This window comes from Tenrec ecaudatus, chromosome 4, assembly GCF_050624435.1.
Source record: "Tenrec ecaudatus isolate mTenEca1 chromosome 4, mTenEca1.hap1, whole genome shotgun sequence".
NCBI lineage: Eukaryota > Metazoa > Chordata > Mammalia > Afrosoricida > Tenrecidae > Tenrec > Tenrec ecaudatus.
In genome coordinates this window covers 123,629,288-123,652,794 of record NC_134533.1, presented here as the reverse complement: position 1 = coordinate 123,652,794, position 23,507 = coordinate 123,629,288, and the positions used below count along the sequence as shown (strand labels likewise).

The 23,507-nt window shown below is 44.3% G+C and overlaps 1 protein-coding gene across 5 annotated transcripts in view; it reads right to left on the bottom strand.

Annotated features, from left to right (window-relative positions):
- Nucleotides 1-23,507, bottom strand: part of GRAMD1B (GRAM domain containing 1B) — a 336,257-nt gene that overhangs the window by 165,121 nt on the left and 147,629 nt on the right. For 2 of the 5 annotated variants that reach the window (XM_075546737.1, XM_075546735.1), the window contains exon 3: nucleotides 8,791-8,868. The exons of 1 other annotated variant lie outside the window; for it this stretch is intronic. In XM_075546737.1, the coding sequence (XP_075402852.1) occupies nucleotides 8,791-8,868 (78 nt within the window). The remainder of the gene's footprint in view (nucleotides 1-8,790; nucleotides 8,869-23,507) is intronic. 2 more of the 5 variants (XM_075546736.1, XM_075546738.1) reach the window with 1 other exon arrangement.

Below are 23,507 nucleotides of genomic sequence, written 5' to 3'. Positions count from 1 at the left end.
TTCACTGCAACTGAACAGCATGAGCATAAAGTGTCCTTAATGAATGACACAGCTACTTTTTCTATAGTGCTGACCTGTTTTTGAAACCACGAGCTGCTTTGCACAAGAAAGATGAGGCTTTCTGCTTCCATCAATGCGGAGGGTCTCTGAAACCCACAGGGACTGTTCTACTCTGCCCTGTACGGTTGCTATGAGTTAGAATTAATTTGATGGGCAGTGGGCTTTAGGTCTTTTTATTTGGTTTTGACTTTGTTTGAAAGTCCCTGCCATTGGAAAAATATATTAAATAAAGTCTGGGGGCTTGAGAAACTCTCTCTCTCTCTCTCTCTCTCTCTCTCTCTCATTGGGGGAAGTTAGCCTAATTTGCTTGCTAGGGGAAACTTGGAGGTGGGAGGCTGGTACAATTCCTACCTCCGATAAAATCCCCATTTCCCAACAGACTCTTTTCTTGAAGTCCCACTTCACCCTGATGCCACAGTGCTCAGGTAACTCTCAGGTGCTCTGCACACACCTACCTTCTGCCCTCCCTGCTCATGGCTCCAAAGACCATTAACAGCACACACCACTGATGTGAATAAGAAAATTAAGTTCTCAAAAGCATGTACTCTGGTACAGATAACAGCTCTCGACACACGGAATCCAGGACAGATAAACCTCTCAGGACCAATAATGAGAGTAGCAATACCAGGAAAGTAAGGGGAAAGTGGGGTAGAGAAACAGGGAACCGACCACTATGATCGACATATACGCCCCCCCACCCCCAAGGAGATGAACAAGAGAAATGTAGGCTAAGGGAGACAGTAGACGGTATACGATATGAAAATTATAATTTATAATTTATCACGAGTCCATGAAGATGGGAAGGCGGGGAGGGAGGGCAAAAAGAGGAGCTGATACCAAGGGCTCACGCAGAAAGAGTTTTGAAAATGATGATGGCAGCATATGTACAAATATGTTTGATACTATTGATGTATGGAGATTGTTGTAAGAGCTGTAAGAGCGCCAATAAAATGATTCATTAATTTTTTTTAAATCGTCATGTTCAGACACTATATTGAGTATAAAAATTGAACCTCTTTTTTAGGCTACAGAAGAGCAGCTATTTGGTACCATATCCATTCTGAGCCTTGTACAAGGACAATAAAAAGGCATGCTTTATATAACCACTTGGATGTGCATCTTATAAAGGACTACCATATTGATTTTGTAATAAGACAATAATACATTTCTGCCTTTTCCATAAGATGTGACATAAATGACCAAACGTTTGAAGAATCAGGGACAATCCCAGAAAAAGGCCCTTATTCCCTAACAACACTTGATCAATCTCTGTCCATCATAATGAGACCCTCTCTATTTGCCTCTTTATGTAGCACAAACCAGTAACACTCCACTACTAGTCAAAAGCTGGCGGTTCAAACCCATTCAAATGTGTTTCAAAACACAAGTGTGGCTATCTGCTCCTAAAAAATTAGAAAAAAATCAAAGTCCACCACCATTGAGTCAATTCCAACTCATATAGCCTCATCTTTCTCCTATGACGCTGTTGGTGAGTTTGAATTGCATTGCCAACCTGGCATTTAGCAGCCAATGCCTTGCCCAGAGGGTCACCAGGGCTCCTTTCTAAAAGGTCACAGCCTTGAGAAGCCTCTGAAGCACAGTTCTGCTCTGTCACACGGCAGTGTTATGAGTGGGAGCCAATTCAATGGCAACCAGGGTGAGCTAGTTAACGTTTATTGAGCCAACCTGGCCAATGAACACATGTGGGATTAGTTGCAGGGCGGAGAGATAAATGGCTCAGCGAGCCTCGCCTCTCTTGTCTCTTGTTCTTTGATCATCAGATCAGTTCTCTGCCTCAAGTTGCGAGCTACACTACCTGTGGGACACCTAACCCATGGACAGTGTTGCTCTAATTTGAGGTTCCTTCAAGACCTGCTCGCCACACCATTGGAATTTACATCTCTTGAGCTGGGGACTGTCGGACCCTGTCATCTGGCTGACTGTTGGTGACTGCCTTGCTGTTTGCTGCCTATACCCGGATAGCCTGAATGGCTCTACAGAGCCTGGGGGCCCTCAAGACTTGAAGGACTGTCAGTGTCTCTCTCACATCTGTCTCAAGGGACTGAGTTGCACTGAGTCATTTGTACTGCTTTATAATTTAATGGTTTATTTCTTATGTTATCTATCTATCTGTATAAATATCTATAGAATTATTAGCGTTCTGGTTTTGTTTCTCTAGAGAACCCCGTCTAACACCCAGGACTTTGAAGCAGTTTGAACAGGTTCAGTCATGCCTGATGAAGCAAACCGGCAACAGACCAGAATTTTCAAAATGTGGTGCCTGGGATGAAAACGAGTAGGAGAAATTATGAGTTATGCCTCTAGAATGGGAGACTCAGAAGAGACAAAGCCAGCCTTTTCAGGAGCCTGATGCAAGGGATTGGCGTACTGTCAGAGCTCCGCAGAGCATGGCACACATTCAAAGCAGCACAAGCAGCTCCCATTTTTGAGCAGAGCATCACTGTTTCTGACTCTGCCAGGCAAGAGATTCCATTGCTATGGAATCTGGGTGCTGCCCATGTTTTTAATAGGGCGTCAACCCATAATTTCCCTCATCCCACTTATCATTCTAAGCAACCACATTTTTACAAATTTCAATCCATTGTGGTTTTTCATCATAGGCAATGATAGACACAAGTAAATCCAGTTTGAAACTCTGGAGGCAACTAAAAACAACTATGATTTCCCTCCGAGCAAAACAGCAATGAATAAATAAGTCGATGACATGAAGATCCTGCCCATGACCGCCCATGACCACCCATGACCGCCAATCCAATGAGTCCAGAGAGGGTGTGTGAGTCGATGACTGACTGTTAGGGTTTAGATTTCACCACGTGCCCCAAGTTGGGACTTCACAGACCAACACCCAAGGGCACCAGAGAAACCCTTAATTGGGTTGGAAACATATTAGAGGAAGGATTAGGTGCCGAGTGTAAGAGTTTGTTCTGAGCTGAGGCTGAGTGATTAATTAGTGCCCCAGGGACAACTTGTTCCCTCCTGGAGAAGAAACTCCCTGGCTTCATTCAGAAGGGCCAAGGCAAACAGACACTGAAGAGCGACCACAGGAAGCACACTTCTGACTAACTCCCTCTCCATCCCGCATGAACAATACCCACATCCACTGCGAGGTGAGGAAGGTGCTGTGAACAGGTGAGGCGTGTGAAGAGAGAAGAGACCTAGAGCAGCGGTTCTCAACCTCACAGGGGCTGCCCGATTCATAACAGTAGCAAAATTACAGTTATGAAAAAGCAACGAAAATAATTTTATGGTTGGGGGGGGTCACCAAAATAAGAACTGTATTAAAAGGGTTGAGGCATCAAGAAGGTTGAGAGCCTAGAGGGCTTTTCTGGACAGATGTTTGGATTTGGTTGGGTAAATGAGCAGAAAAGGGTAAATGAATATAACATGTAACAACGTACAATCCCACATAGCTAACAAAAGGTAGGGTTTTTTCTAATTAGCAAATAACTACATCGTAGGCTAAGAGTTGAAGATGCATTAAAATAAAACAAACCTGGTTAGAGTAAGTGAAATTCCGCACGAACTCATCCTGCCAGCGAATGCTCCAAGAAACCAAAGAAAAAACTAAAGACAAAATGGAAACCCTCATTGCCATCATCCATTCCAGCTCACGGCTGCCCACGTACGCAGAGCAGGCCCGCGCTCCGGCGGACTGCCAAAGCACACTGCCGGGCTTTTCGGCAGAGGCGACTCTGAAAGGGTTCACCTGCCAGCCTTCCAGTTAGTCGCTGAGCACTTAACCGATTACACCACGCAGGGACTCCAAGAAGCCCAGATAACATGAGGGGCTTGAGTAGCTGGCAACCACAGTTGACACGGAGATGAGCAACCGCAGGCCTGGAAAGGGACAGAACATTTGCTGGAGAGGTTTGTGGCACAAATTCTGGGACGGGAACTAATTTTGAGAATATGGCTTTTGAAATCAGAAAGCATAACGAGGAGAGTGGAGCCACTGTAGGGCTGAAGGGAATTGCCATCCGATTATAACTGATTAAGCACCTTGAGGGGAATGATTAGCCCTGGCCCTGAAGGGCCCTGTGTCTCTGTGTACACAGTGCTCTGTCTAAATTGATGGACTGAGCCTTTACTTTTGTTTAACCGAGGGCACAAAACTGCGAATGCGGGCAGAACCCAGGACCCTGCAATGCAAAAGAGCCAAGGATTAGAGATGTCGGACTCTTCTGCCTAAGGAGCCCTGGTGGTGCTGTCGGGAAGCTCCGAACCACTAACTTCAAGGTCAGTGGTCCCAAGGTCCGTGGAGAAGGATGAGGCTCCGTGGAGAAGGATGAGGCTGTCTGCTCTTACAACGATTTACAATCTCAAAGAACGCTATGTAGGGTCACTGTGAGTCGAAGTGGACTTGATGGCAGTGGGGACCCCTCTTGCCTAGAGCAGAAAGCCCCTTTATGATTCACCATATCGTGTTTACTTTAACTCCTTAGTGGAGAAGACAGTACATCACTTTGCAGTCTGTTCCCCTGCAGTACAGCTCTCTGCACCCAAAAGTCCCCCTTATCTTGTGCTGAAATCCTTGTTGCATCCTTCTCGGAGCACTTAGGTCTTCTCATATGTAGAGTGACGTTGTCTCATCCTGTTAGCTTCTCTTTTCAGTCTAAACTCCCTTCTTTCAACCAACCCTTTTAATGATATAGTTACAATCCAGACCACTCTTCTCTGAATGCATCTATCAACATCTAGCTCCAAAGAACCAGGATAATAAACCAGACACAGTCCAACTAATGCCGACTACAGGGGGGATTTTATTCTTTTGAAGAACTCGTTGTCATAATTCCACTGGTTAACTCAGAGCGTTCAGTAACCGTGACTCTTATTTGGCTAGTGAATAAAACCACCAAGTTCTTTATCTCACAAAAACCTTTTCTATGAAGTTCCCGATGGCAACCCCTTGCTGAAGAAATGACTCTTTACTCATGTAAATGTGCAGCGTCACCTGTCTTTTAAGAAATATATATATATATATATATATATATATATCATCTTATTGGCTTCCACCCTTGTTCTATTTGAAATAATACTGAACCTCGATTTGATATTCAAAGTATTCTTTGTTCCCTCTCACATGGATGTCCACCATGAATTTGACAAATATGGTTACAAAACAAAATCGTTAACCCTTCTTTTCTTTGGTGAAAACAACCCAAGTGGTCTGTCTGAATAGGACAGGCTGGATGAACTATCTGGAGGAAAAACAACAGGACCAACAGTTCCGGGGGGACTTGGGGTGTGGGGGGGAGTTGTGGAGTTAAGGAAGTGGTGTTAACAAACACAGGGACAAGGGAACAACGTGGGACCCAAAATGGTAGAGAGGGGGGAGTGGCAGGCCTGGTGGGAAATGATCAAGGGTAAGGTTGCTTAGAGAAGAGGTATACTCTAGCCCGCCCAGGTGGCGACGAAGCATGGTAGTAGGGCAGGAGGAAAGTCAAGGGAGATGGAGGAAAGAGCTAGGAGTCAAAGGGCATTTATGGAGGTCTAGACAAAGACATATGCATGCAAATATGTAAAGGAGGATGGGGAAATAGATCTATGTGTCTATATTTATAGGTTAAGTATTAAGGTGGCAGAAAGACCTTGGGCCTCTACTCAAACACTCCCTCAATGCACGAATACTTTCTTTTATTAAATTGGAACTCTGTGATGCTCACTCTCCTGACACAACTGCTGGAGCCAAAGTGGGTGAACAAGCAAATGTGGTGAAGAAAGCTGATGGTGCCCGGCTATCAAAAGAGATAGTGACTGGGGTCTTAAAGGCTTGAAGATAAACAAGTGGCCATCTAGCTCAGAAGCAACAAACTCCACATGGAAGAACACACCAGCCTGTGTGATCGAGTGGTCCCGAAGGGATCAGTTATCAGGCATCAAAGACAAAAAATCATATCATTGACTGCACACCTCCATGATAGGATCGCTGAAGACAAATGGGTGCATAAGCAAATGTGGGGAAGAAAGCTGATGGTGCCCAGCTATCAAAAGAGATAGTGTCTGGGGTCTTAAAGGCTTGAAGGTGAACAAGCGGCCATCTAGCTCAGAAGCAAAAAAGCCCACATGGAAGAAGCACACCGGCCAGTGCGATCACGAGGTGCCAAAGGGACCAGGTATAAGGCATCATGCAAAAAAAAAAAGATATATGTGTATGTGTATGTATATGTATGTGTATATATATATGTGTGTGTATATATATGTATATATATATACCATATTGAATGAAGGGGGAAGTGCAGCGTGGAGACCCAAGGCCCAAGTGTCGGCCAATGGAGATCCCCTCATAGAGGCGTTTAGGAGAGGAGATGGGTTAATTAGGGTGCGAGGTAGTACCGATGAAGAACACAGCTTTCCCCCAGATCCTGGATGCTTCCTCCCCCCAACTACCATGATCCGAATTCTACCTTGCAGGGCTGGATAGGGCAGAGGTTGTACACTGGTACATATGGGGGCTGGAGGCACAGGGAATCCAGGGTGGATGATACCTTCAGGACCAAGGGTGTGAGGGGCGATGCTGGGAGAGTGGAGGGTGAGTGGGTTGGAAAGGGGGAATTGATTATAAGGATCCACATGTGACCTCCTTCCTGGGAGAGGGATGGCAGAGAAGGGGTGGAAGGGAGACTCCGGATAGGGCAAGATATGACAAAATAACGATGTATAAATTACCAAGGGCACATGAGGGAGGGGGGAGCGGGGAGGGAAGGGGAAAAAAAAGAGGACCTGATACAAAGGGCTTAAGTGGAGAGCAAATGCTTTGAGAATGATTGGGGCAGGGAATGTGCAGATGTGCTTTATACAATTGATGTATGTATATGTATGGACTGTGATAAGAGTTGTATGAGCCCCTAATAAATTGTTTTAAAAAAAAAGAAAACAACCCAGGTGTCCATTAACAGGTGAACAGATAAACCAAATGCGGTACATACATACAATGCCCTAGAGAAAAAAACATTTCTGATACGTGCTATGACATGGATAAGCCTGGGAAGCATTATGCTAATCAAATAAGTCAGATACAAAAGGATAAATATTATACAATCATAGAATAGGCAAATTCGAGATCCCTCTCGGAGTAGCATGGGTGTTAGATGTCCCTGGAGCTGTCTGGAAGAAGAGTCCTGGGATAATGGTTTCAATCTGACTTATTGAGGAAAGATGTTGTTTTGTGTAGGTTTTAGAAAGTAGAGAGAGGTAACATACCCAAGTGATTATGGAACTAATAATTGATAATTTGGAAAAATTATTGGAATCTTTTCTTGAATACTAAAATTGTTATTTTCACTATAGACTAGACTGGTTTTGAAACATCATGTTTATTTAAACCCTTAGCTTTCTGTAATTAACATCCCCTTTTTGACAACCATATTTCAATATTGAAAGTGTATTGTCCATTATTCCTTTGCTGGGTTTCAAAAAGCTTCTGTCATGAGCGGATCATACAACCAAGATGGCTAAATGAGAGGATAGAAGAAATGTGGGCAAAAAGAAAAAGAAGAAGAAATGTAGGCATACCAGTAGTACTCCTGTATTGTGAAAAATGAGTATTTTTATGAAGAAGATATCCAAGAAATCAATTTAGAACATCTTATTACTTGGATGAGAACTGAAATATACATTTAAGGCAACTGTCAACACAACTGGGTACTTCCTAAATTACAGGACAAATTGAAGAAGGTGATAAATATTTAAAGGATTACGATACAAATGCTTTTGTTGTATAAAAATTGGAGATACATTCCTACAATAAAATAAAAAAAGAATAGGCAAATTCATAGAAACAAAAGTAGATAAATGGTTAGCAGGGGCTGGGGACAGAGGAAATTAAGGCAGGTATTGCTCAGTGGGTACTGTGTCTGTTTGGGGTGATGAAAACATCTGCAAGTGGACCGTGGTGATGGTTGCACAATATGATGAATGTGCATCGTGGGATGAGTTGTACACTTAAAAGTGGTTACAGTGGTCAATTTTGTTATATACATCTTATCACAATAATTAAAAACACATATACCTTCTACTTTTTCATCCAGCTTGTTGATAGAATATTCAAGAAGAGACCAAAAGCATGAGCATGCCAGCTAATCCCGCCTTCTAGTTAATATCTATACTGTCTCCTTCCTTTGGGCACAGATATTTAACTTGCTATAATAGATTTACTCATGCTGTTCACCATCCCCTAGCGCTTATTGGTATCTCTTAGGCAATGCGTGAAGCAGACCTGAATGCTTAACTCTTCAAATGAGTACCAAGGAGCTTCTGCAATCTCAGTGCACTCTATCCATCTAAATTCAATCGCCATTAACCTCCAACACAATAATCCACTCCAAGTGAGTCAGACTGGGGATCTGATACCATACATGCTATGCTGTGCCAGGCTATTCTATGCCAGGTACCCTTCCTCAGCACAAAATATCCTTTCCCCTCATTATCTATACTGGATCCAACCTTTGGGTTCAGCTTAAGACTGAAGTCCACAATCAGTGTTGCCAACCAATCTGTTTTTACCACATATTGACTTTTCCTCATGCTGGACAATGAGTCTTTAAAATTGGTCCCTTTCATTTCTTAGGTGAATATCTTATCTTCCCATTAAGACTAAGTCCAATTTCCCACAACTGGAGCACATGGCAGGAATGCAGCCTGACCCAAACATTTCCCCCAGCTCCTGTCATGGTTGACCCCTTCTCTCCCACTGCATTTGCTCTCTCTCACCTTCCTTCCCGCACTTGAGGGCTCAGGAACCTGCTGGAGTCATCGTCGTGGCTGCTCTGCTGGCTGCTCTGCTGGCTGCTGAGCAAAGACACAGGATAGACTGTTACATTCAGCTCCTTTCTCAACCCTCCGGGAGGTTATGGACACATCAGATGGACAAAGACATGGCATTGCAACATCTTAAAGCTACAGAATCCCCCAAGGAAGCTTAGCAGAAAGCAGGGTGTGCACACTTTTTCAGCACGCAAGCTACTTATAAAATGAGCAAGTCAAAATGATCTACCAACTACAAAAATGCAAAACATATATTTATTACATTTATTCATAAATGCATTGAGATCTTTTTATGTACAATGTATGTTTATGTACCTTGCATAACCTCATCAGTCCATCTTACACAAGACAACATAATTAACTATGTACATTCTTTGTCATTACCTGAGTTTACTCTCCTCATGTCTTGCACTGAATGGAATGAGCCAGGGATGCATAGTCCGGGCAGGAGCTGCTGACAGCAGCCTCAAGCTCACTTCCAAATGATCGTCAGTCATGGTGGAACGGGACTTAGACCTAATGATCTTTCTGTGGGAAAAGGCTGGCTCACATCAATAAGTAGAGCCGAATCATGCACTCAGGGAGGTAGCACATGTTCTCAGGTTTGGGTACTTGGCCTCTGCGAGTAAGAACTGTTCAGGCGCTCTGGACTTCAGCTGAATGTCGGCTTGTGTGTCAAAATCTCCCATTCTGCATGAAAGCGATGAGTTTTTGTTTTCTGACTTGGTTCAGCTCCCCCACTCATTTTAATACCCTCGGCTATATTTAAGAGAGAAAACACAGTCTAAAAATTGGCGTTAACTTAGCTCGTCAGTTTTGCTGCCCTTAGCAAGGCGATCCACCCACACTGTACTTGTGATCGCGGTGGAGCATTGAGCACCCGTTCTTTAGGGTGTCCCACATTCTTAAACTTTCTGCATTTTTGTTTTGTTTTAATGCTTTTTTTCCTTATTACTTGTCTAGTAGATTGGTATTGAGAGGTTTGTCTCCAATATCACTAATCCGATAATTCTTTTGAATTCCTTATCAGGTAGTTCCAATACCATTTCTTCTTCTAAAACAGTGGTTCTCAACCTTCCTAATTTTACTACTGTTATGAATCGGGTGACCCCTCGATACACCGGTTGAGAACCGCTGCTCTAAAAGTATCCTGGCTCTGTATTTTGGTCACCTGTTTGAATCACTTAGTCTTTATTCATTTGAACGGAAGTTGTCTGTTGTCTCTGCAACACTGTGATGGTGTTGTATTTTTATTTAATTGGTTATTTTATGTTTTACCCACGTCTGTGTGCGCATGCGCTTCATTCTGCCCTGCGATACTGAGAGAGTGCTAGTCTGCTGCTCACCTGGCAGCAGTTAGGCTCTCACCGCCTTGCTCCTGGCCGGTGTGACACAGAATGGAATGGTGGACACGGATCTGTTAGCTGTTCATACACAGCTCGTAAAAGCGGGTTTGGCCATCATCTGTCATTGATCAGGTGATGCGCCAGTAGGTAGTGACCCTCCTTCAGTGTGTGGAGCTCACTCACTCTTACCCACTGTCACCGAGTTGAGTCCAACTCATAGTGACCCTGTGGGAGAGGGAAGAATTGCCCCTGTGACTAACTCTTCATGGGAGTAGAAAGCATCATCTCTCCCCATCAGAGTGGCTGGTAATTTTGCACTGATGACCTTGCAGTCAGCAGCCCAATACATAACCCACTATGCCACCAGGGGGCCTTTGTGTGGGGCGGTGGAAGGTGTGAATGTGGCTGCGCATTGTGGGCGTGGTTGCTATTGAAGTGGGTGCTGCTGTGATCCTGGGTACCTAGAGCTGATTATCATACAGCTGTCCCGATTGGAATTCTGATCCATCTTCTCATTTGTTGCTTCTGTTCAGTTTCTTCTTCTAGCTGGAATTTGAGCCGCTTCATTACTCTTTCCTTTGATGCTCAGGATTCCAGGATTATTATCTATTTCACTTTGTTTTTTTGCAATAAGATTCTCCCAAGCAAATAACTGTGGGTTTTTAAATTATTACTAATTGCAAAATATTAACTTCCTCAGCACCTGATAATTTGGATCAGGAGTCAAAACCTAAAGCTTCCTGTGCTTGCACAGTCTGAGCTAAAATTGTTGTGTGCTTTTTATTTTAAATAGGTGAGAGAAGTAAAAAATAAGTAATATGACATGGCATGCAAATATTATATAAAATATAGATTTCAGGTCCATAAATAAAATTTTATTAGAATGCCCATACATTCATCTATTTTCCCTGGCTCTGATTGCATTTCAATGGCATTCAGGAGTTACAACAGAGAATCAATGGCCTGCAAAGCCAAAAATATTTACTATCCTATTTATTGACCTCTGTTTTATATAGATCCTATTAATCATGAAGGCCTGGTGGCACTGTCTGGTAAGCAGAGGACTACTAACCACAAGATCGGTGGTTCAAACCCACCAGCCACTCTGTAGGAGAGCGGCGAGGCTATCTGCTCCCACAAAGAGTTATAGCAGGGGTGCTCAATAGTCGAATGCGATCTACTAGTCGATCACAAATGCAGTGTGGGTAGATCGCATTAGTCTATCATCAATCCTATCACTTTATTGATATACAGCCCAGCCAAGCAGATGCAATCGTAGGTGTGAAACGCATGCGCAAACAACTGTGCTAAGTGCAGCAAAACTGACAAACTAAGTTATCACCAATTTTTAGACCTTGTTTTTTTCCCTCTTAAACGTAAGAAAGGATATTAAAATGAGTGGGGGAGCTGAACCAAGTAAGAAGACAAAAACGTGTCACTTTCATACAGAATGGGAGATTCTGACACTACAAGCCGACATTCAGCTGAAGTCCAGAGCGCATGAACAGTTCTTACTCGCAGAGGCCAAGTACCCAAACCTGAGAACATGTGCTACCTCCCTGAGTGCATGATTCGGCTCCACTTATTGATGTGAGCCAGCCTTTTCCCACAGAAAGATCATTAGGTCTAAGTCCCGTTCCACCATGACTGAGGGTCATTTGGAAGTGTGCTTGAGGCTGCTGTCAGCAGCTCCTGCCCGGACTATGCATCCCTGGCTCATTCCATTCAGTGCAAGTCATCAGAGTAAACTCAGGTCATGACAACAAATGCACATAGTTAATTGCGTTGTGTTGTGCAAGATAGACTCATGAGGTTATGCAAGGTGTATAAACATACATTGCACATATAAACAATTCTCAATGCATTAATGAATAAATGTAATAAATATATGTTTTGCATTTTTGTAGTTGGTAGAGCATTTGGACTTGCTCACTTCATGGGCAGCTCGCATGTTGAAAAGGTGCGAGCGCTCCTGATTTACAGTTTGGGAAACACTATGCAGCCCTGCTATGACCTGCAATCCACTGCTTAGGGATAAACCAGTGAAATGTTTGAGGAACATAATGAGCATATAATGTCACTGGGTCGGATATGTGAAGAATGCTGAACTAACAGAAGTCTTCTTACACATAAATATATTTTTCTACAATGAAACATTTTAATCCCTTTACATAAAACAGCAGCATCACCAAGATCCAGTGTAACTGGACCTGATTCATTATTCTGGCTGATTGTCCACCAGAAGAAGGTGCATTGATCTCCATAGTTTAAGAGCATGCTTCCTTAAACTAGGTCCCCAGAAGACAGCAACTATTTGGACAATCTGGGCTTGTACTTTCTCAACCAAAAACCACACATAGTTCTTGTAGTAATAGCTACAACTAGGTTCTTGTACTCTTCCAGGAAAAAGTCAATGATCTTACAAAAAAACAAACAAACCCAAAGCCGTGAACTTATATGACTCAGGGGATTTCTTGTATTAGAATTGGCATGTTACATGCATCAAGCACCCTCTTACATACAACATGGAAACCCACAAATTATTGGAAAAAACATGAGGGCACAGATGATGTTTCTGAAGTGAACATCAAGAGATACATCAGGCTATTTACGCCATTGGGAGCTAAGGATTAACCACATCTCACAGCTAAATAACTCGCTGCCCCATCGATTCCAATCCAAGGAAGAGATCAAATGTAAACCAGGATGGATTGATCCCTCCAATTTACCCTGCCCTCACACCATCAGTCAAATGTAAAGTTAAACTAATAAAATCACATCGTCCACACTTTACAAAAAGAGCGCTAAACTGATAGCATCAAATTATCCCGCTAGATGGCACTGTAGGCTTCCAGACAGGAACTACAAACAAGCAACCAGCCAGAGTTTTTAAAAAAAACTGCCATCAAGTTGGTTCCAGTCACAGATCAACTTCTGACTCCTCCTTCTAGCCTTCTTACTGCTTAGAAAAACAATTCAGACGATAGAGATGAGAACTATTTCTAAATAATTTATTCCAATTCATACCGACCCTACAGGACCGGGTAGAATTGCCCCAGTGGGTTTCCGAGACTGTAAACTTTGTAGAGTAGAGAGCCTCATCTTTCTCCCGTAGAGCAGCTGGTGGTTTCTAACTGCTGACCAACTCAGTGGCAGTGAGCTTGGAGTTTAGGAAATAATTCATAAATATCAAGTTTTGTTTCATTTCAAAATGAGACTTCTTTGCCCCTTGCTGCTGCTTCGTGGGCACTGGTTTTGCTGTGTTTGGTAGCCGTGATGCACTTCACAGTAATGCTTCCAAAAGAAAACTGAACAGACGGTGACACGAACCACGCAAGGGACGCACAGTACATGAGGCTCGATGCTGCCTGTAACTGGAAGCACGCACTGTGAATACAGTCAAGGTTTTGGTCAGCGTAGTACAGGACCTAGCAATGCCTAAAGGTATTCACTAGGTCTGTCGTTTACTCATTGCCACTGAGTTGGTGTGACTCAGTGACCCTACAAGACAAAGCAGAACAGTCCCTGTGAGTTCCCCAAAATGTAACTCTTTACTGGGTTAGAGCGCCTCATCACAGGTCTTCTCTCATGGAGGTCGTTGCATTTACAACATCCTGTGCTAATATATTCATTGAGTATCTATTATATTCAAGGTACAGTACTAACTATTGGATGGTGTGCCAGACAGACATGTTCCCTCTTCTTATGATTGTTGAGTCTATTGAGCAGAGACCCTGAGTCAGTTACATAATCTCCTGTCAACTTGAGCAAAGGGGTGGAGTCTAGCCTGTCAATCAGATCATAGCTAATGAGGCCTCTATGTGAGTGTAGCCTTCCCCTGAGGATTCTGGGAACTCCTGTCTTCCTTCCTGGAGTCGGGACACATACACTCTCTGCGCGACATTCCTGTTGACAAGCCAGGAGCCACACTGATGGCAGCCAGAGCCCTGGAGATGCTTCCACCGCCACTGAATCCACAAGATTTTCCACCCACAGACCCGTGGTCTTCCAGCATTTGGCATCATTGCATGTGTTGCGTGAGTCTGAAGAGGTATTTATAGACTGGTATTGGACATATGGCTAATATCGGACTTATGGATTTGATCTGGACTGGGCTGGGGTGTTTTCTTACTATACAATTACTCTTTGATATAAAGCTCTCTTATACATTAAAAAAAAAAAGGAAAGCCTCATCTTTTTCCTGTGGAGTGGCTGGTGGTTTCAAACTGCTCACCTTGCAGTTAGCAGTCTAACTATACCACTAGAGTTCCTATGACCACATACACACCCGTGATTGCATAAAGTTATAATAATGATAAACCCTCACTGCCATAAAGTTGCTTCCAACTCACACTGACCCTAAAGGACAGAGAACAGCTGCCTGTGGGCTTCTGAGACTACAACTTTTTATGGGAGTAGAAAACTTCATCTTTCTCCCATGGAGCAGCTGGTGGTTTTGAACAGCTGACCTTTAGGAGTAGACCCAGTATGCCACTAGACTCTAAAAAAGTTTAGAAATTCTGATTGGAGAATGGCTGCAATGAATACAATAATTTCCTGCCTGCTACATTTGTGTTCCATGTCTCTTGTATGCAAAGGTACTGTGGGGCCAGGCATCTACTACATGTGGTATAGAACACGTATAACCTGAAGCCGTTTCATTCATGGGAAACACTCTCCGATCAGGACTTCTAAACTCTGCTATAACTTTCTGTGGCAGCGGATGTGATTAAATGCTCCCCAAATGGACATTATGCAAGGCGTCGCTTTGCTACTTATGCGACCAGAGAACGTTGATTGCCGTCACTCCCCTTACCTCATAGTTAAGCGCTGGCAGGTTCAAACCTATCAACTGCTCTGCAAGGAACGCTGTGCACCTGCTCCTTCGAGACGTGCAGCCTCGGACCGGCAGTTCCACTTTGTCCTGCACTGTGGGACCTGTGGGGTTCTATTCGTTGGAACCAACACTGTGTCCGTGGGTTTTCATTTTTGTCAGGGACAAGAAGGAGGTTTCCTTGCCTACAAAGTGGTTCTTAACCTGAATGACAGCTATTGTAGGCTGTTGTGAGGGTTAAAGAAGCAACATATGTGACATATGGAGAACAGTTCCTGGCACATATTATGTTTTTAAAATATCGTTGCTATGTAGAAGACATGATTGTGTGGGTTATGGAAAATAAAGACGTAACTTAGACAAGGATCCTGTTGTTCATGTGTTTATAATCTACAAAGTAAGGCTCAATATAAGTAGCTGGCTTCAACAGCAATTACTGATAACTCTTAGAAGTACATATTATATGCGACAGAAGCCCAAAATTGAGGAAGGCTATTTTTTTAGAGACAGAAAGAGAAGAAAATCTCAACACCCACGTTTTTGCACGGACACTTAAAATCCAGACAGCTCAAGAATGGTAGGAACGGAAAGAAAAGGCATTCTCGTGCAGTAAGAAGCACTTAGTGTGTACCATGCTCGGTGCTAGAGATGGACGTAAAGACAGCTAAGCTTTGGTCCCTCCTAGCCCACAGGGCAGGGGCTGGGGCGCTTGCTATATACGCTGCCAAGTAAGTATCACACACATTTGGGGGTTCCAGCGCCTAACTGCTCCTCGTGGGAAAGGTGTGGCTGACGGCTCCTGTAAGGCGTCACGGTCTCGGAAGCCTCGTGACCGGCTGGAATCAGTTCAAAGGCAGCGTGTTTTGGGTTTTAGGTGAAGCATGAACACTAGAAAGCTATCCATGGGTATCGCACAGACACTTCTGTTGTGGGCATGGTTTGAGGTAAGGCTTGAGAGAGGTGAAGCTGAGCAAGATGGAGGCGGGTGAATCCACAATGGCGACAGCCATGGGGGGTCCTTCCTCCTTCGGGGGTCATGAGGCTGTGTCTGCAGGGAGGGTCTGCAGAGCAGGGGTGGGAGGTGACCGAGATCCTTGGAGATGGGCAGCTGGCAACTCTCAGATCCACTCTCCATCTACTCCCACAGAGCCAGTTTTCTCGCTCCGATTTTACAAATTTGCTCTTCATCAGTGGTATGTAAGGCAACCACTCCTCCTTCAACCCCACAAAATAGTATCACTGAGCAGAGTAAGCAGAGATGCCAACACTGCCTCACCCAACCAGACAAATCCTTTAAATTGTCTCTTCTTTCCAAGGGGACCCCACGCAGCCCTCCGCTTCCCCTAGATGACCCTGCCAGTCAGTGGAGGCCAGGAAAAGGCAAGCACCCACCAGTGTGTTTACAGAGAGCTGTGTGATACACAGGCCTCCCACCCTGACTTGCCAAGGCCTTGCGGGAGGTGGGAGGAGGAGGCAGTGGGAGATGGGGAAAAGAGGTCCAGCCTGGACTACATAGCTACAAGAAATTGAGAATAACTAGAAATCCAACTGAGGACAGTAACAGAGGAAAAGTCTGATACAGAAACTCTAAATAAGAGCCTGCAACAACTCAGCCTGGGCACCAGGCGACTGACACCAAAGAAAGAGAACTTGAGGCACAAAGCAACTGTGCCCTGCTCCTGGAGGCAGCTGGGCAAGGAACCACAGAGCAATAAACCAGCCCATTCTGGTTGAGTAATTCTCACCCGTGAAACCGTTGGTCGTTTGGTCAATAGTCAGGTGTTGAAATATTTGTATTACCCAGGGACTGCTGTGGTGACTTCCATCCCTCCTGTTGTAATGGAAGCATCACTGCGTACATAAGACTCTGAAACACTGGGATATATTTCTTAGTAAGTGGAGGGAGAGGAGGAGACAAAGCAGACTCACTGCCATCAAATGGATACCAATTCTTAATGAACTTACAGGACAGAGCAGAACTGCCCCTTATGGGTTTCTGAGACTGTAAGTCTTCATGTTCTCTTGAATATAAGAGGTAAGCTCAAAAAAAATCTCAAACAAAAAAAGAGCTAAGCTCTTCTTTAATCCTAGAAACACTTCTGAGGAACTAGCTGAAGTGAATCCAATCTAGAAACTCCACTCTGTTTTCCACCAGCACCTGTGTGCTTCAGTCTTGTCCTAGAAGGTCACATTGGCACCACCCACATTGGAAAGGCTGGGAATGCCCTGTCATCCAAGCCAAAGCCCATTCCCGAATGAAGATACGCACTAGGCTGTATCCATAACCCCTGAAGCTCCAAACCAAAAGCCCACTGCCATTGCGTTGACTCTGGTACACAGCAACCCCGCAGGTCAGCTCCAAGGGCCCTGTGCAAGTCTGAAGCTGTGGATCTCTGAAAGCACACCAAGTCTCAGCTTCCTCTCAGGCAGGGCTGGAGGCCGCTGAGCTTGCAGTTAGCAGGTGGCTGTGAAGCCCACGGGCCACCAGGGCCCTGGAAGCAGGTGGAGTACATTCCTGGACTTCCACTGGCCTCTGCTCTTTCCTTCCCCTGTCTGAGACACCACGTGTGCAGAAAGCCCAGTGACACACAGAAACCACCAGGAAAGGGCAGCTTCGCTGTTCACACTGTTGCTGGATCGTGGATCCCAGCTCCAACCAGCGCACGTGACGGAGCAGGCTGTCCCGCAGGATTTCCCAGGCTGCCTGTCCTCTTTACGGGGCCGGTCCACAGGCCTTCGCCTGCAGAACCAGAGTAGGCTTCAAACTGCTAACCTTTTGGATGGCAGCCAAGTGCTTAGCCTTTGGCCCACAGGTTCCTCATTTGCATGCGAGGGAAAATGAAATTGGCAGCCTCTAAGAGAGTGCTTCCTGAGCGGACAGCTCTCTGTCTAGCAGACTCCCAGAAGACCCTGAAGGGACCACAGTCTCCTAACCTAGGTTTTGAGAGGTCCAGGGGGTTCCAAGTAGTCATCCAAATTCGGGGCATCTGAATCCGGCATTTCCTGAGCTGATGAAAACTCTACATTTGGCCACACTAAGGACCCACCGATAATGCCACATGTTTGCCTCTAGCTGTAATCAGAGCAATCTCGTGTTATCAGCACCAGTTATTCATTTTAACAGAAAGCATCAAAAGGTTCAGAGTTGAAGTCATGCCTCTGGTTGGTGACATTGCAGGGGGTGGGGGTGGCAACCGTTTGTAAGACAGAGGCTAAATAGCAGAGGGGGGTGGGGTTTGAGTCCTGGCTCTTCCTTATTGATCCAATAAGCTGACCAACTTACTGACTCTCTTTTAGCCTGGCATTGGGAGGTGAACCTAAAGGCCATGGTTCAAACAAGCAGCTGCTCAGTTAGAACGAGGAAGCCAGCTACTTCCACTACTACCTTAAGGAGCTCCGTCTCAGAAACCCTGCAGAGCGGTGTCACTGCCTATTGGCCCGCAGAGTCAGAACTGGCTCAACGGCAGAGGGTATGGTTGGTTCGTTTTGTTCCTCAAGCAAAAAATGAGGCTCATTAAATACCCTTTAGAAATGTTTTTGAGGTTTACGTTTCGAGTCATCCAACCACAGCATTTTAGCCAAGGCTTTGGAGGCCGCGAGATGCAAGTTCTAGTTCCGACACTATCACATGCAGGGTGACATTCGAACAAGTCATTTAACTTTTCTAAGCCCTGCCCCCTGTGCCCCAGAAGGCCAGTTGATTCTGACTCACAGTGACCCTTAGGTAGGTCAGTGTCATATGTACGTCACACTGCATGTCGCTGTATTCTATCGGGATTACAACAGCTGATTCTGTAAAAGTAGAGCACCATGTCTTTATTCTGAAACATCTTTGAGTAGACTCAAACTGCCAATCTTCTCACTGAGTAGCTGAGTGCTTATGTTTTGGGGCCAACCAAGGATATCTTCTCTAGGAATCAAATGTAGGTAAGTACACCTACCTGCCTTGGAGACAGTGTTTAGGGCAAAATCTAGCCCTTGGTGTACCATGAAAACTATTTGCAGTGATTTTGTCAGATGAAAAATATTTTTGGGTCACATAAATCATGTTCATTTTTGTGAGTATACATCTTAAAAATATCTTTATTGGCATATACTTCACGTACCATACAATTTAATGCTTGAATCATATTAAGAGTTGTACAAGCATCGCCATAATCAATTTCAGAACATATTCTTCTCATCCTCATTGCTGTTGGCGCATTATTTCCCACCACCCTCCCCTGCCGTGCCTGTAGGCAATCAAAATTTATTTACTTTTATAACAACTTTAAAATTGTGATTAGATGGGATGTTACATTTCCGATCATCAAGTTTGTATTCAACTACCTATCAACTCCCTGCCCTGGTAGCTTATGCTATACCCTCTCCTTTGATTTCTCTTCTTCTTGTGGGGTACTTCCTATCTTCCCCATTCACCCAAACATCAAAGGCATGAGCAGAACATAATAGAAAAGCTCCTTGGGGGACAAATGTCCGGAGCCACCGACCTGCTCTAACCCTGCCCTGGAAGGAGAGTCCCCCATCAGCAGCAGAGAAGAAGGCTGGCTACTTATGCTAAATCATCCACCATGAAAACGGCACGGGAATGTTTCAGTGTCAGTAGAAAGGGTAAGTGGGGAAGACAAGCAGCAAAGAAGGCAGGCACAGAAATGACTATCTTCTGTTTTTCAGCTGGCAAGGGAGTATGGGAAAGTCTAAAAATAGAAAAGAAGTAAACAGACAGGTGTGATTTGGGGCGCTGCCAATGACTCCCTACATCTTACACAACATGCCGGAATATTCTCAAACTCTATTGAGAAAACAGCACGGTCTGGGTGAAACCCGATCTGTCTATACTGAGCAGGGCTCCTTCTGCTTCACAGCTTCCTTTGGGAAAGCTGGGCAGGTGCGTGGGCAGGTGGTCAAAATCGCAAGAGATTCAGAATCCAGCTGGAAAGGATTCTCACTTATTGCGCCTCACCAATAAGGGCCCCCTGGGCAGTGGGTGTGGGAGCTCTCTTACTCCGTGCCTTTGTTTTTCCCTTTCTTCATGGTGGTTTTACGGAAAGAATCCATACCCTACTTGATGATGGTCAAAGCCATATCAGGCCCTTTACTACACAGATTCCTCAGTGTCTCCCCAAAGGTACCAAAGCAGCATCTGAACCTGCTCAGGGAGGTATACGTTTCAAAAGCCTCCTCGTGATGCAGAGTTGCTCTAGACTTGACACTTACTGCCTCTGCTTGCTCTCCACCGACCCACTCCTTACTGCGATTGATGTTACCATTCCTCAAGCAGATTCTGACACGCTGACCCGACATAGACCCTGTAGACAGAGTAGAACTGCCCCCACGGGGTCTCTAAGGCTGTAATCTTTACAGGAGCAGATCAGGTTTTTCTTCTACAAAGTCACTAATGGGTTTGAACTGCCAACCTTTCAGTTAGCAGCCAAAAAGTCCAATGACCAAGTTCTACTCTGAAACACATGGGTCACCATGAGGATTGACTCCATTGTAACTGCTTTACTTTTACATTCATCCAAGGCTTTATACATACATAAAGGAACCCTGGTGGCGCTATGGGCTAGGTGTCTGGCTGCTAACTACTAAGTCAGTAGTTCAAACCCACTAATTGTTCTTTTGGAGAAAAAAACAAGGCTGTCTCAACTGAGAATGATTTGCTGACTCAGAGACCTTACACAGGGCTGCTGAATGGACTCAATATCAGTTGATGGTTCAAAATCTTCCATTTTGATGGGAAATGCTCCAAGGAAAAGGATAGCAGAACAGAGAACTGAGCCATTCAACACAATGGCTACTGGCCAAATGTGGCTAATTAAATTTAAATTACACACTCGATGCCCTAGTACACTGGTCACACTTCAAGTACTCAATAGGGATCGGTAGCACCTGTGTTGAACAGTAGCTAGAATATTTCCATCATCGCATGGACAGAACTGACAGAAATTTTAGGATCAAACGCAGGATATGAGTGCCAGCTTTGCCATTTGTTATGTAATGACATCAGAGCAAGCTATTTAACCTCTCAGCACATTCTCAACTGTGAACCTAAAAGTTGGAGATTCAGGTCCACCTAAAGTGCCTCAGAAGAAAGGCCTGTCCATCTACTTCTGAAACATCAGCCTCTGAAAATCAGACGGAGGGTAGACACGCACTAACTTGGGTACAGGGAGAGGTGTATATAAGAAGGAAGGCAGTCAAAAATGATGGAGGCAAAGGAAGATACTGGGAAGAGTTAAAGACAACCAAGGTAAATACCATTATATACACAGTTCTGCAAAAACAACAATCCGGAAAGATGGCATCGAGGGGTAGCTGACCTCCTTCCTTCAAAGGGACATCAATCCAAAACCAAGGTCAGAGCCCATCCTTCAACTTCCTTTACTAAGGCTGACACCATTGGTAACCCAGCACTATCCACTTCCCTGTTGGGTTTGATAATGTATTACAATGGCCACACAGAACTCAAGATGGTTGGGTTAATTAGGAAGGTTCATAGGTGCCGACACAGAACCACAGCTTCTAGGATATAATTTCAGTCATGACACCTTCCCCCCAGCCATACCTCTGGTGCACCTCTCTCTGGTCTTCAACCTCTTAGCCACACAGCCTGTTGGCTTCTGCCCTACTCAGGCTGTGTTACAGACTTCTTTAAGAACTGTCAATAAATTCCCAAAAGGCACCCACTCCTCCAAGAAGCCTCAGATCAAAGGCACTCAGACCTAACTCTGTGGGTCAGAAAACTCAGCTCCCCTGATGAAGCATCAGCAGACAACCAACCAACTCCACCAGCAAGCTCCCTGTCCAAGGCATCCAGCTTTCCCACTCTGTGGGCCAGAACGTCCACCACTATTTCCCATGCTCTTGGCTCTCTACCTCAACTGCCACTATATCTCTGGTCACCTCTGTTGTGTCTCTGGTGTCATAGCTATATTATCTCAGATTGATGAGATCCAGTGCTCAGATCTTTTGAGATCCAAAGAACACACTCCAGGCTCTTCTTTCCGGGGGCAATGAGATCCCCCATTTCTACTTCTGAAATGACTAATTTTAAACCTAGCAGAAAGGTAAAATGGACCAATTCCACATTCGAGTTCTATATATCCTGTTTGCATCGCCCCATTCCACATGGATGTCATGCACCTTAATTACATTATTAGCTATCCAACCCTCTTTGTGAACCATCACCACCTCAGGTTTGGTAGAAATTACAAAGACTATAGTTAGAAGAAGCTGTATTGAATAATTCAAGGGATCACAAATAATCACAATAATCTATGAGTGGATACATGCATGCACAGACACTAAAACTGATTATGTATAATGGGATAATATTCACAAATATAGATATAAGTTAGAAAGGGGGATATCTTTACATATGTATTTACCAGTGCTGCAAATAGACTTACAAATATTGTAAGGCATACAAGGGGCAAAATTTTGAAAACTTCTTAGCTATAACCCAGTATATTAAAGGAATATATTGCTGGGCCTGAGGACTCAAGACCATAGTCTCGGAGGTATCAAGGTCAATTGAATCAAGGCATAATATACTGTATATACTCGAATATAAGTCAACCCAGGTATAAGCCAAGGTACCTAATTATTACATGGGAAACCAGAAAAACTCATTAACTCAAGTATAAGCCTAGAGTGGAAAATGCAGAAGCTATTGGTGAGTTTCAATAATCAAAACAAATGAAAATAAAATTACTAAAAATTGAGACATCAGTAGGGTAATGTATTTAAATATTTATTTAAAATAAAAAACATAAATAAAAGGACAAGTCATTTAACATTAGTAAACCAGCACAGTAAATGGAAAATAGGTTCAACAAAAATAAGGTATCAACAATGATACCTTAAGAGTACTATTCCCTGAGCTCAATCAGCAACCAAGCTAAAATGGAAAGAGTTAAAATCCTTCAAAACTGGATTCCTCATCATCATCCATATCCCAATGCAGAGCTTCAGCTGGTGTGAGGTCATCATAGACGCTGTCCTCACTGAGATCGCCGTCATCACCATCACTGCTGTCATTTTCATACAAAGCGCAGTCTTCACTGCCATCCATAGCATTACTAATAATACATTTCTGGAAGGCACATCGCACCATGTCTTCTGGAATGTCTTCCCATGCATCTCAAACTCACTTTGCTATTAACTCTGTCAGGCTTCATGAGATTTCCTCCTTTTGTTAGTTGGGCTTGACCAGATGACATCCATTCATGCCACATCCTTCGCACACGGTCTTTAAAAGGCTTATTCAAAGATACACGTCATAGGACGGCTCTGAATGGTTAGATGTGAGTAAACAAACATCCAAAGCCCTGCAGTGTCAGTGGGGCTTTGAATGAACAGCAGAGAAATGGCAATCACCCGCAAGATAACGGGCGCTTGTCCTGTTACCTAGGGATGGGGGATGGGGAGGGCCAGCGAGATGTTACACCTCACTGGGGTATCACTGACCCATGTATAAC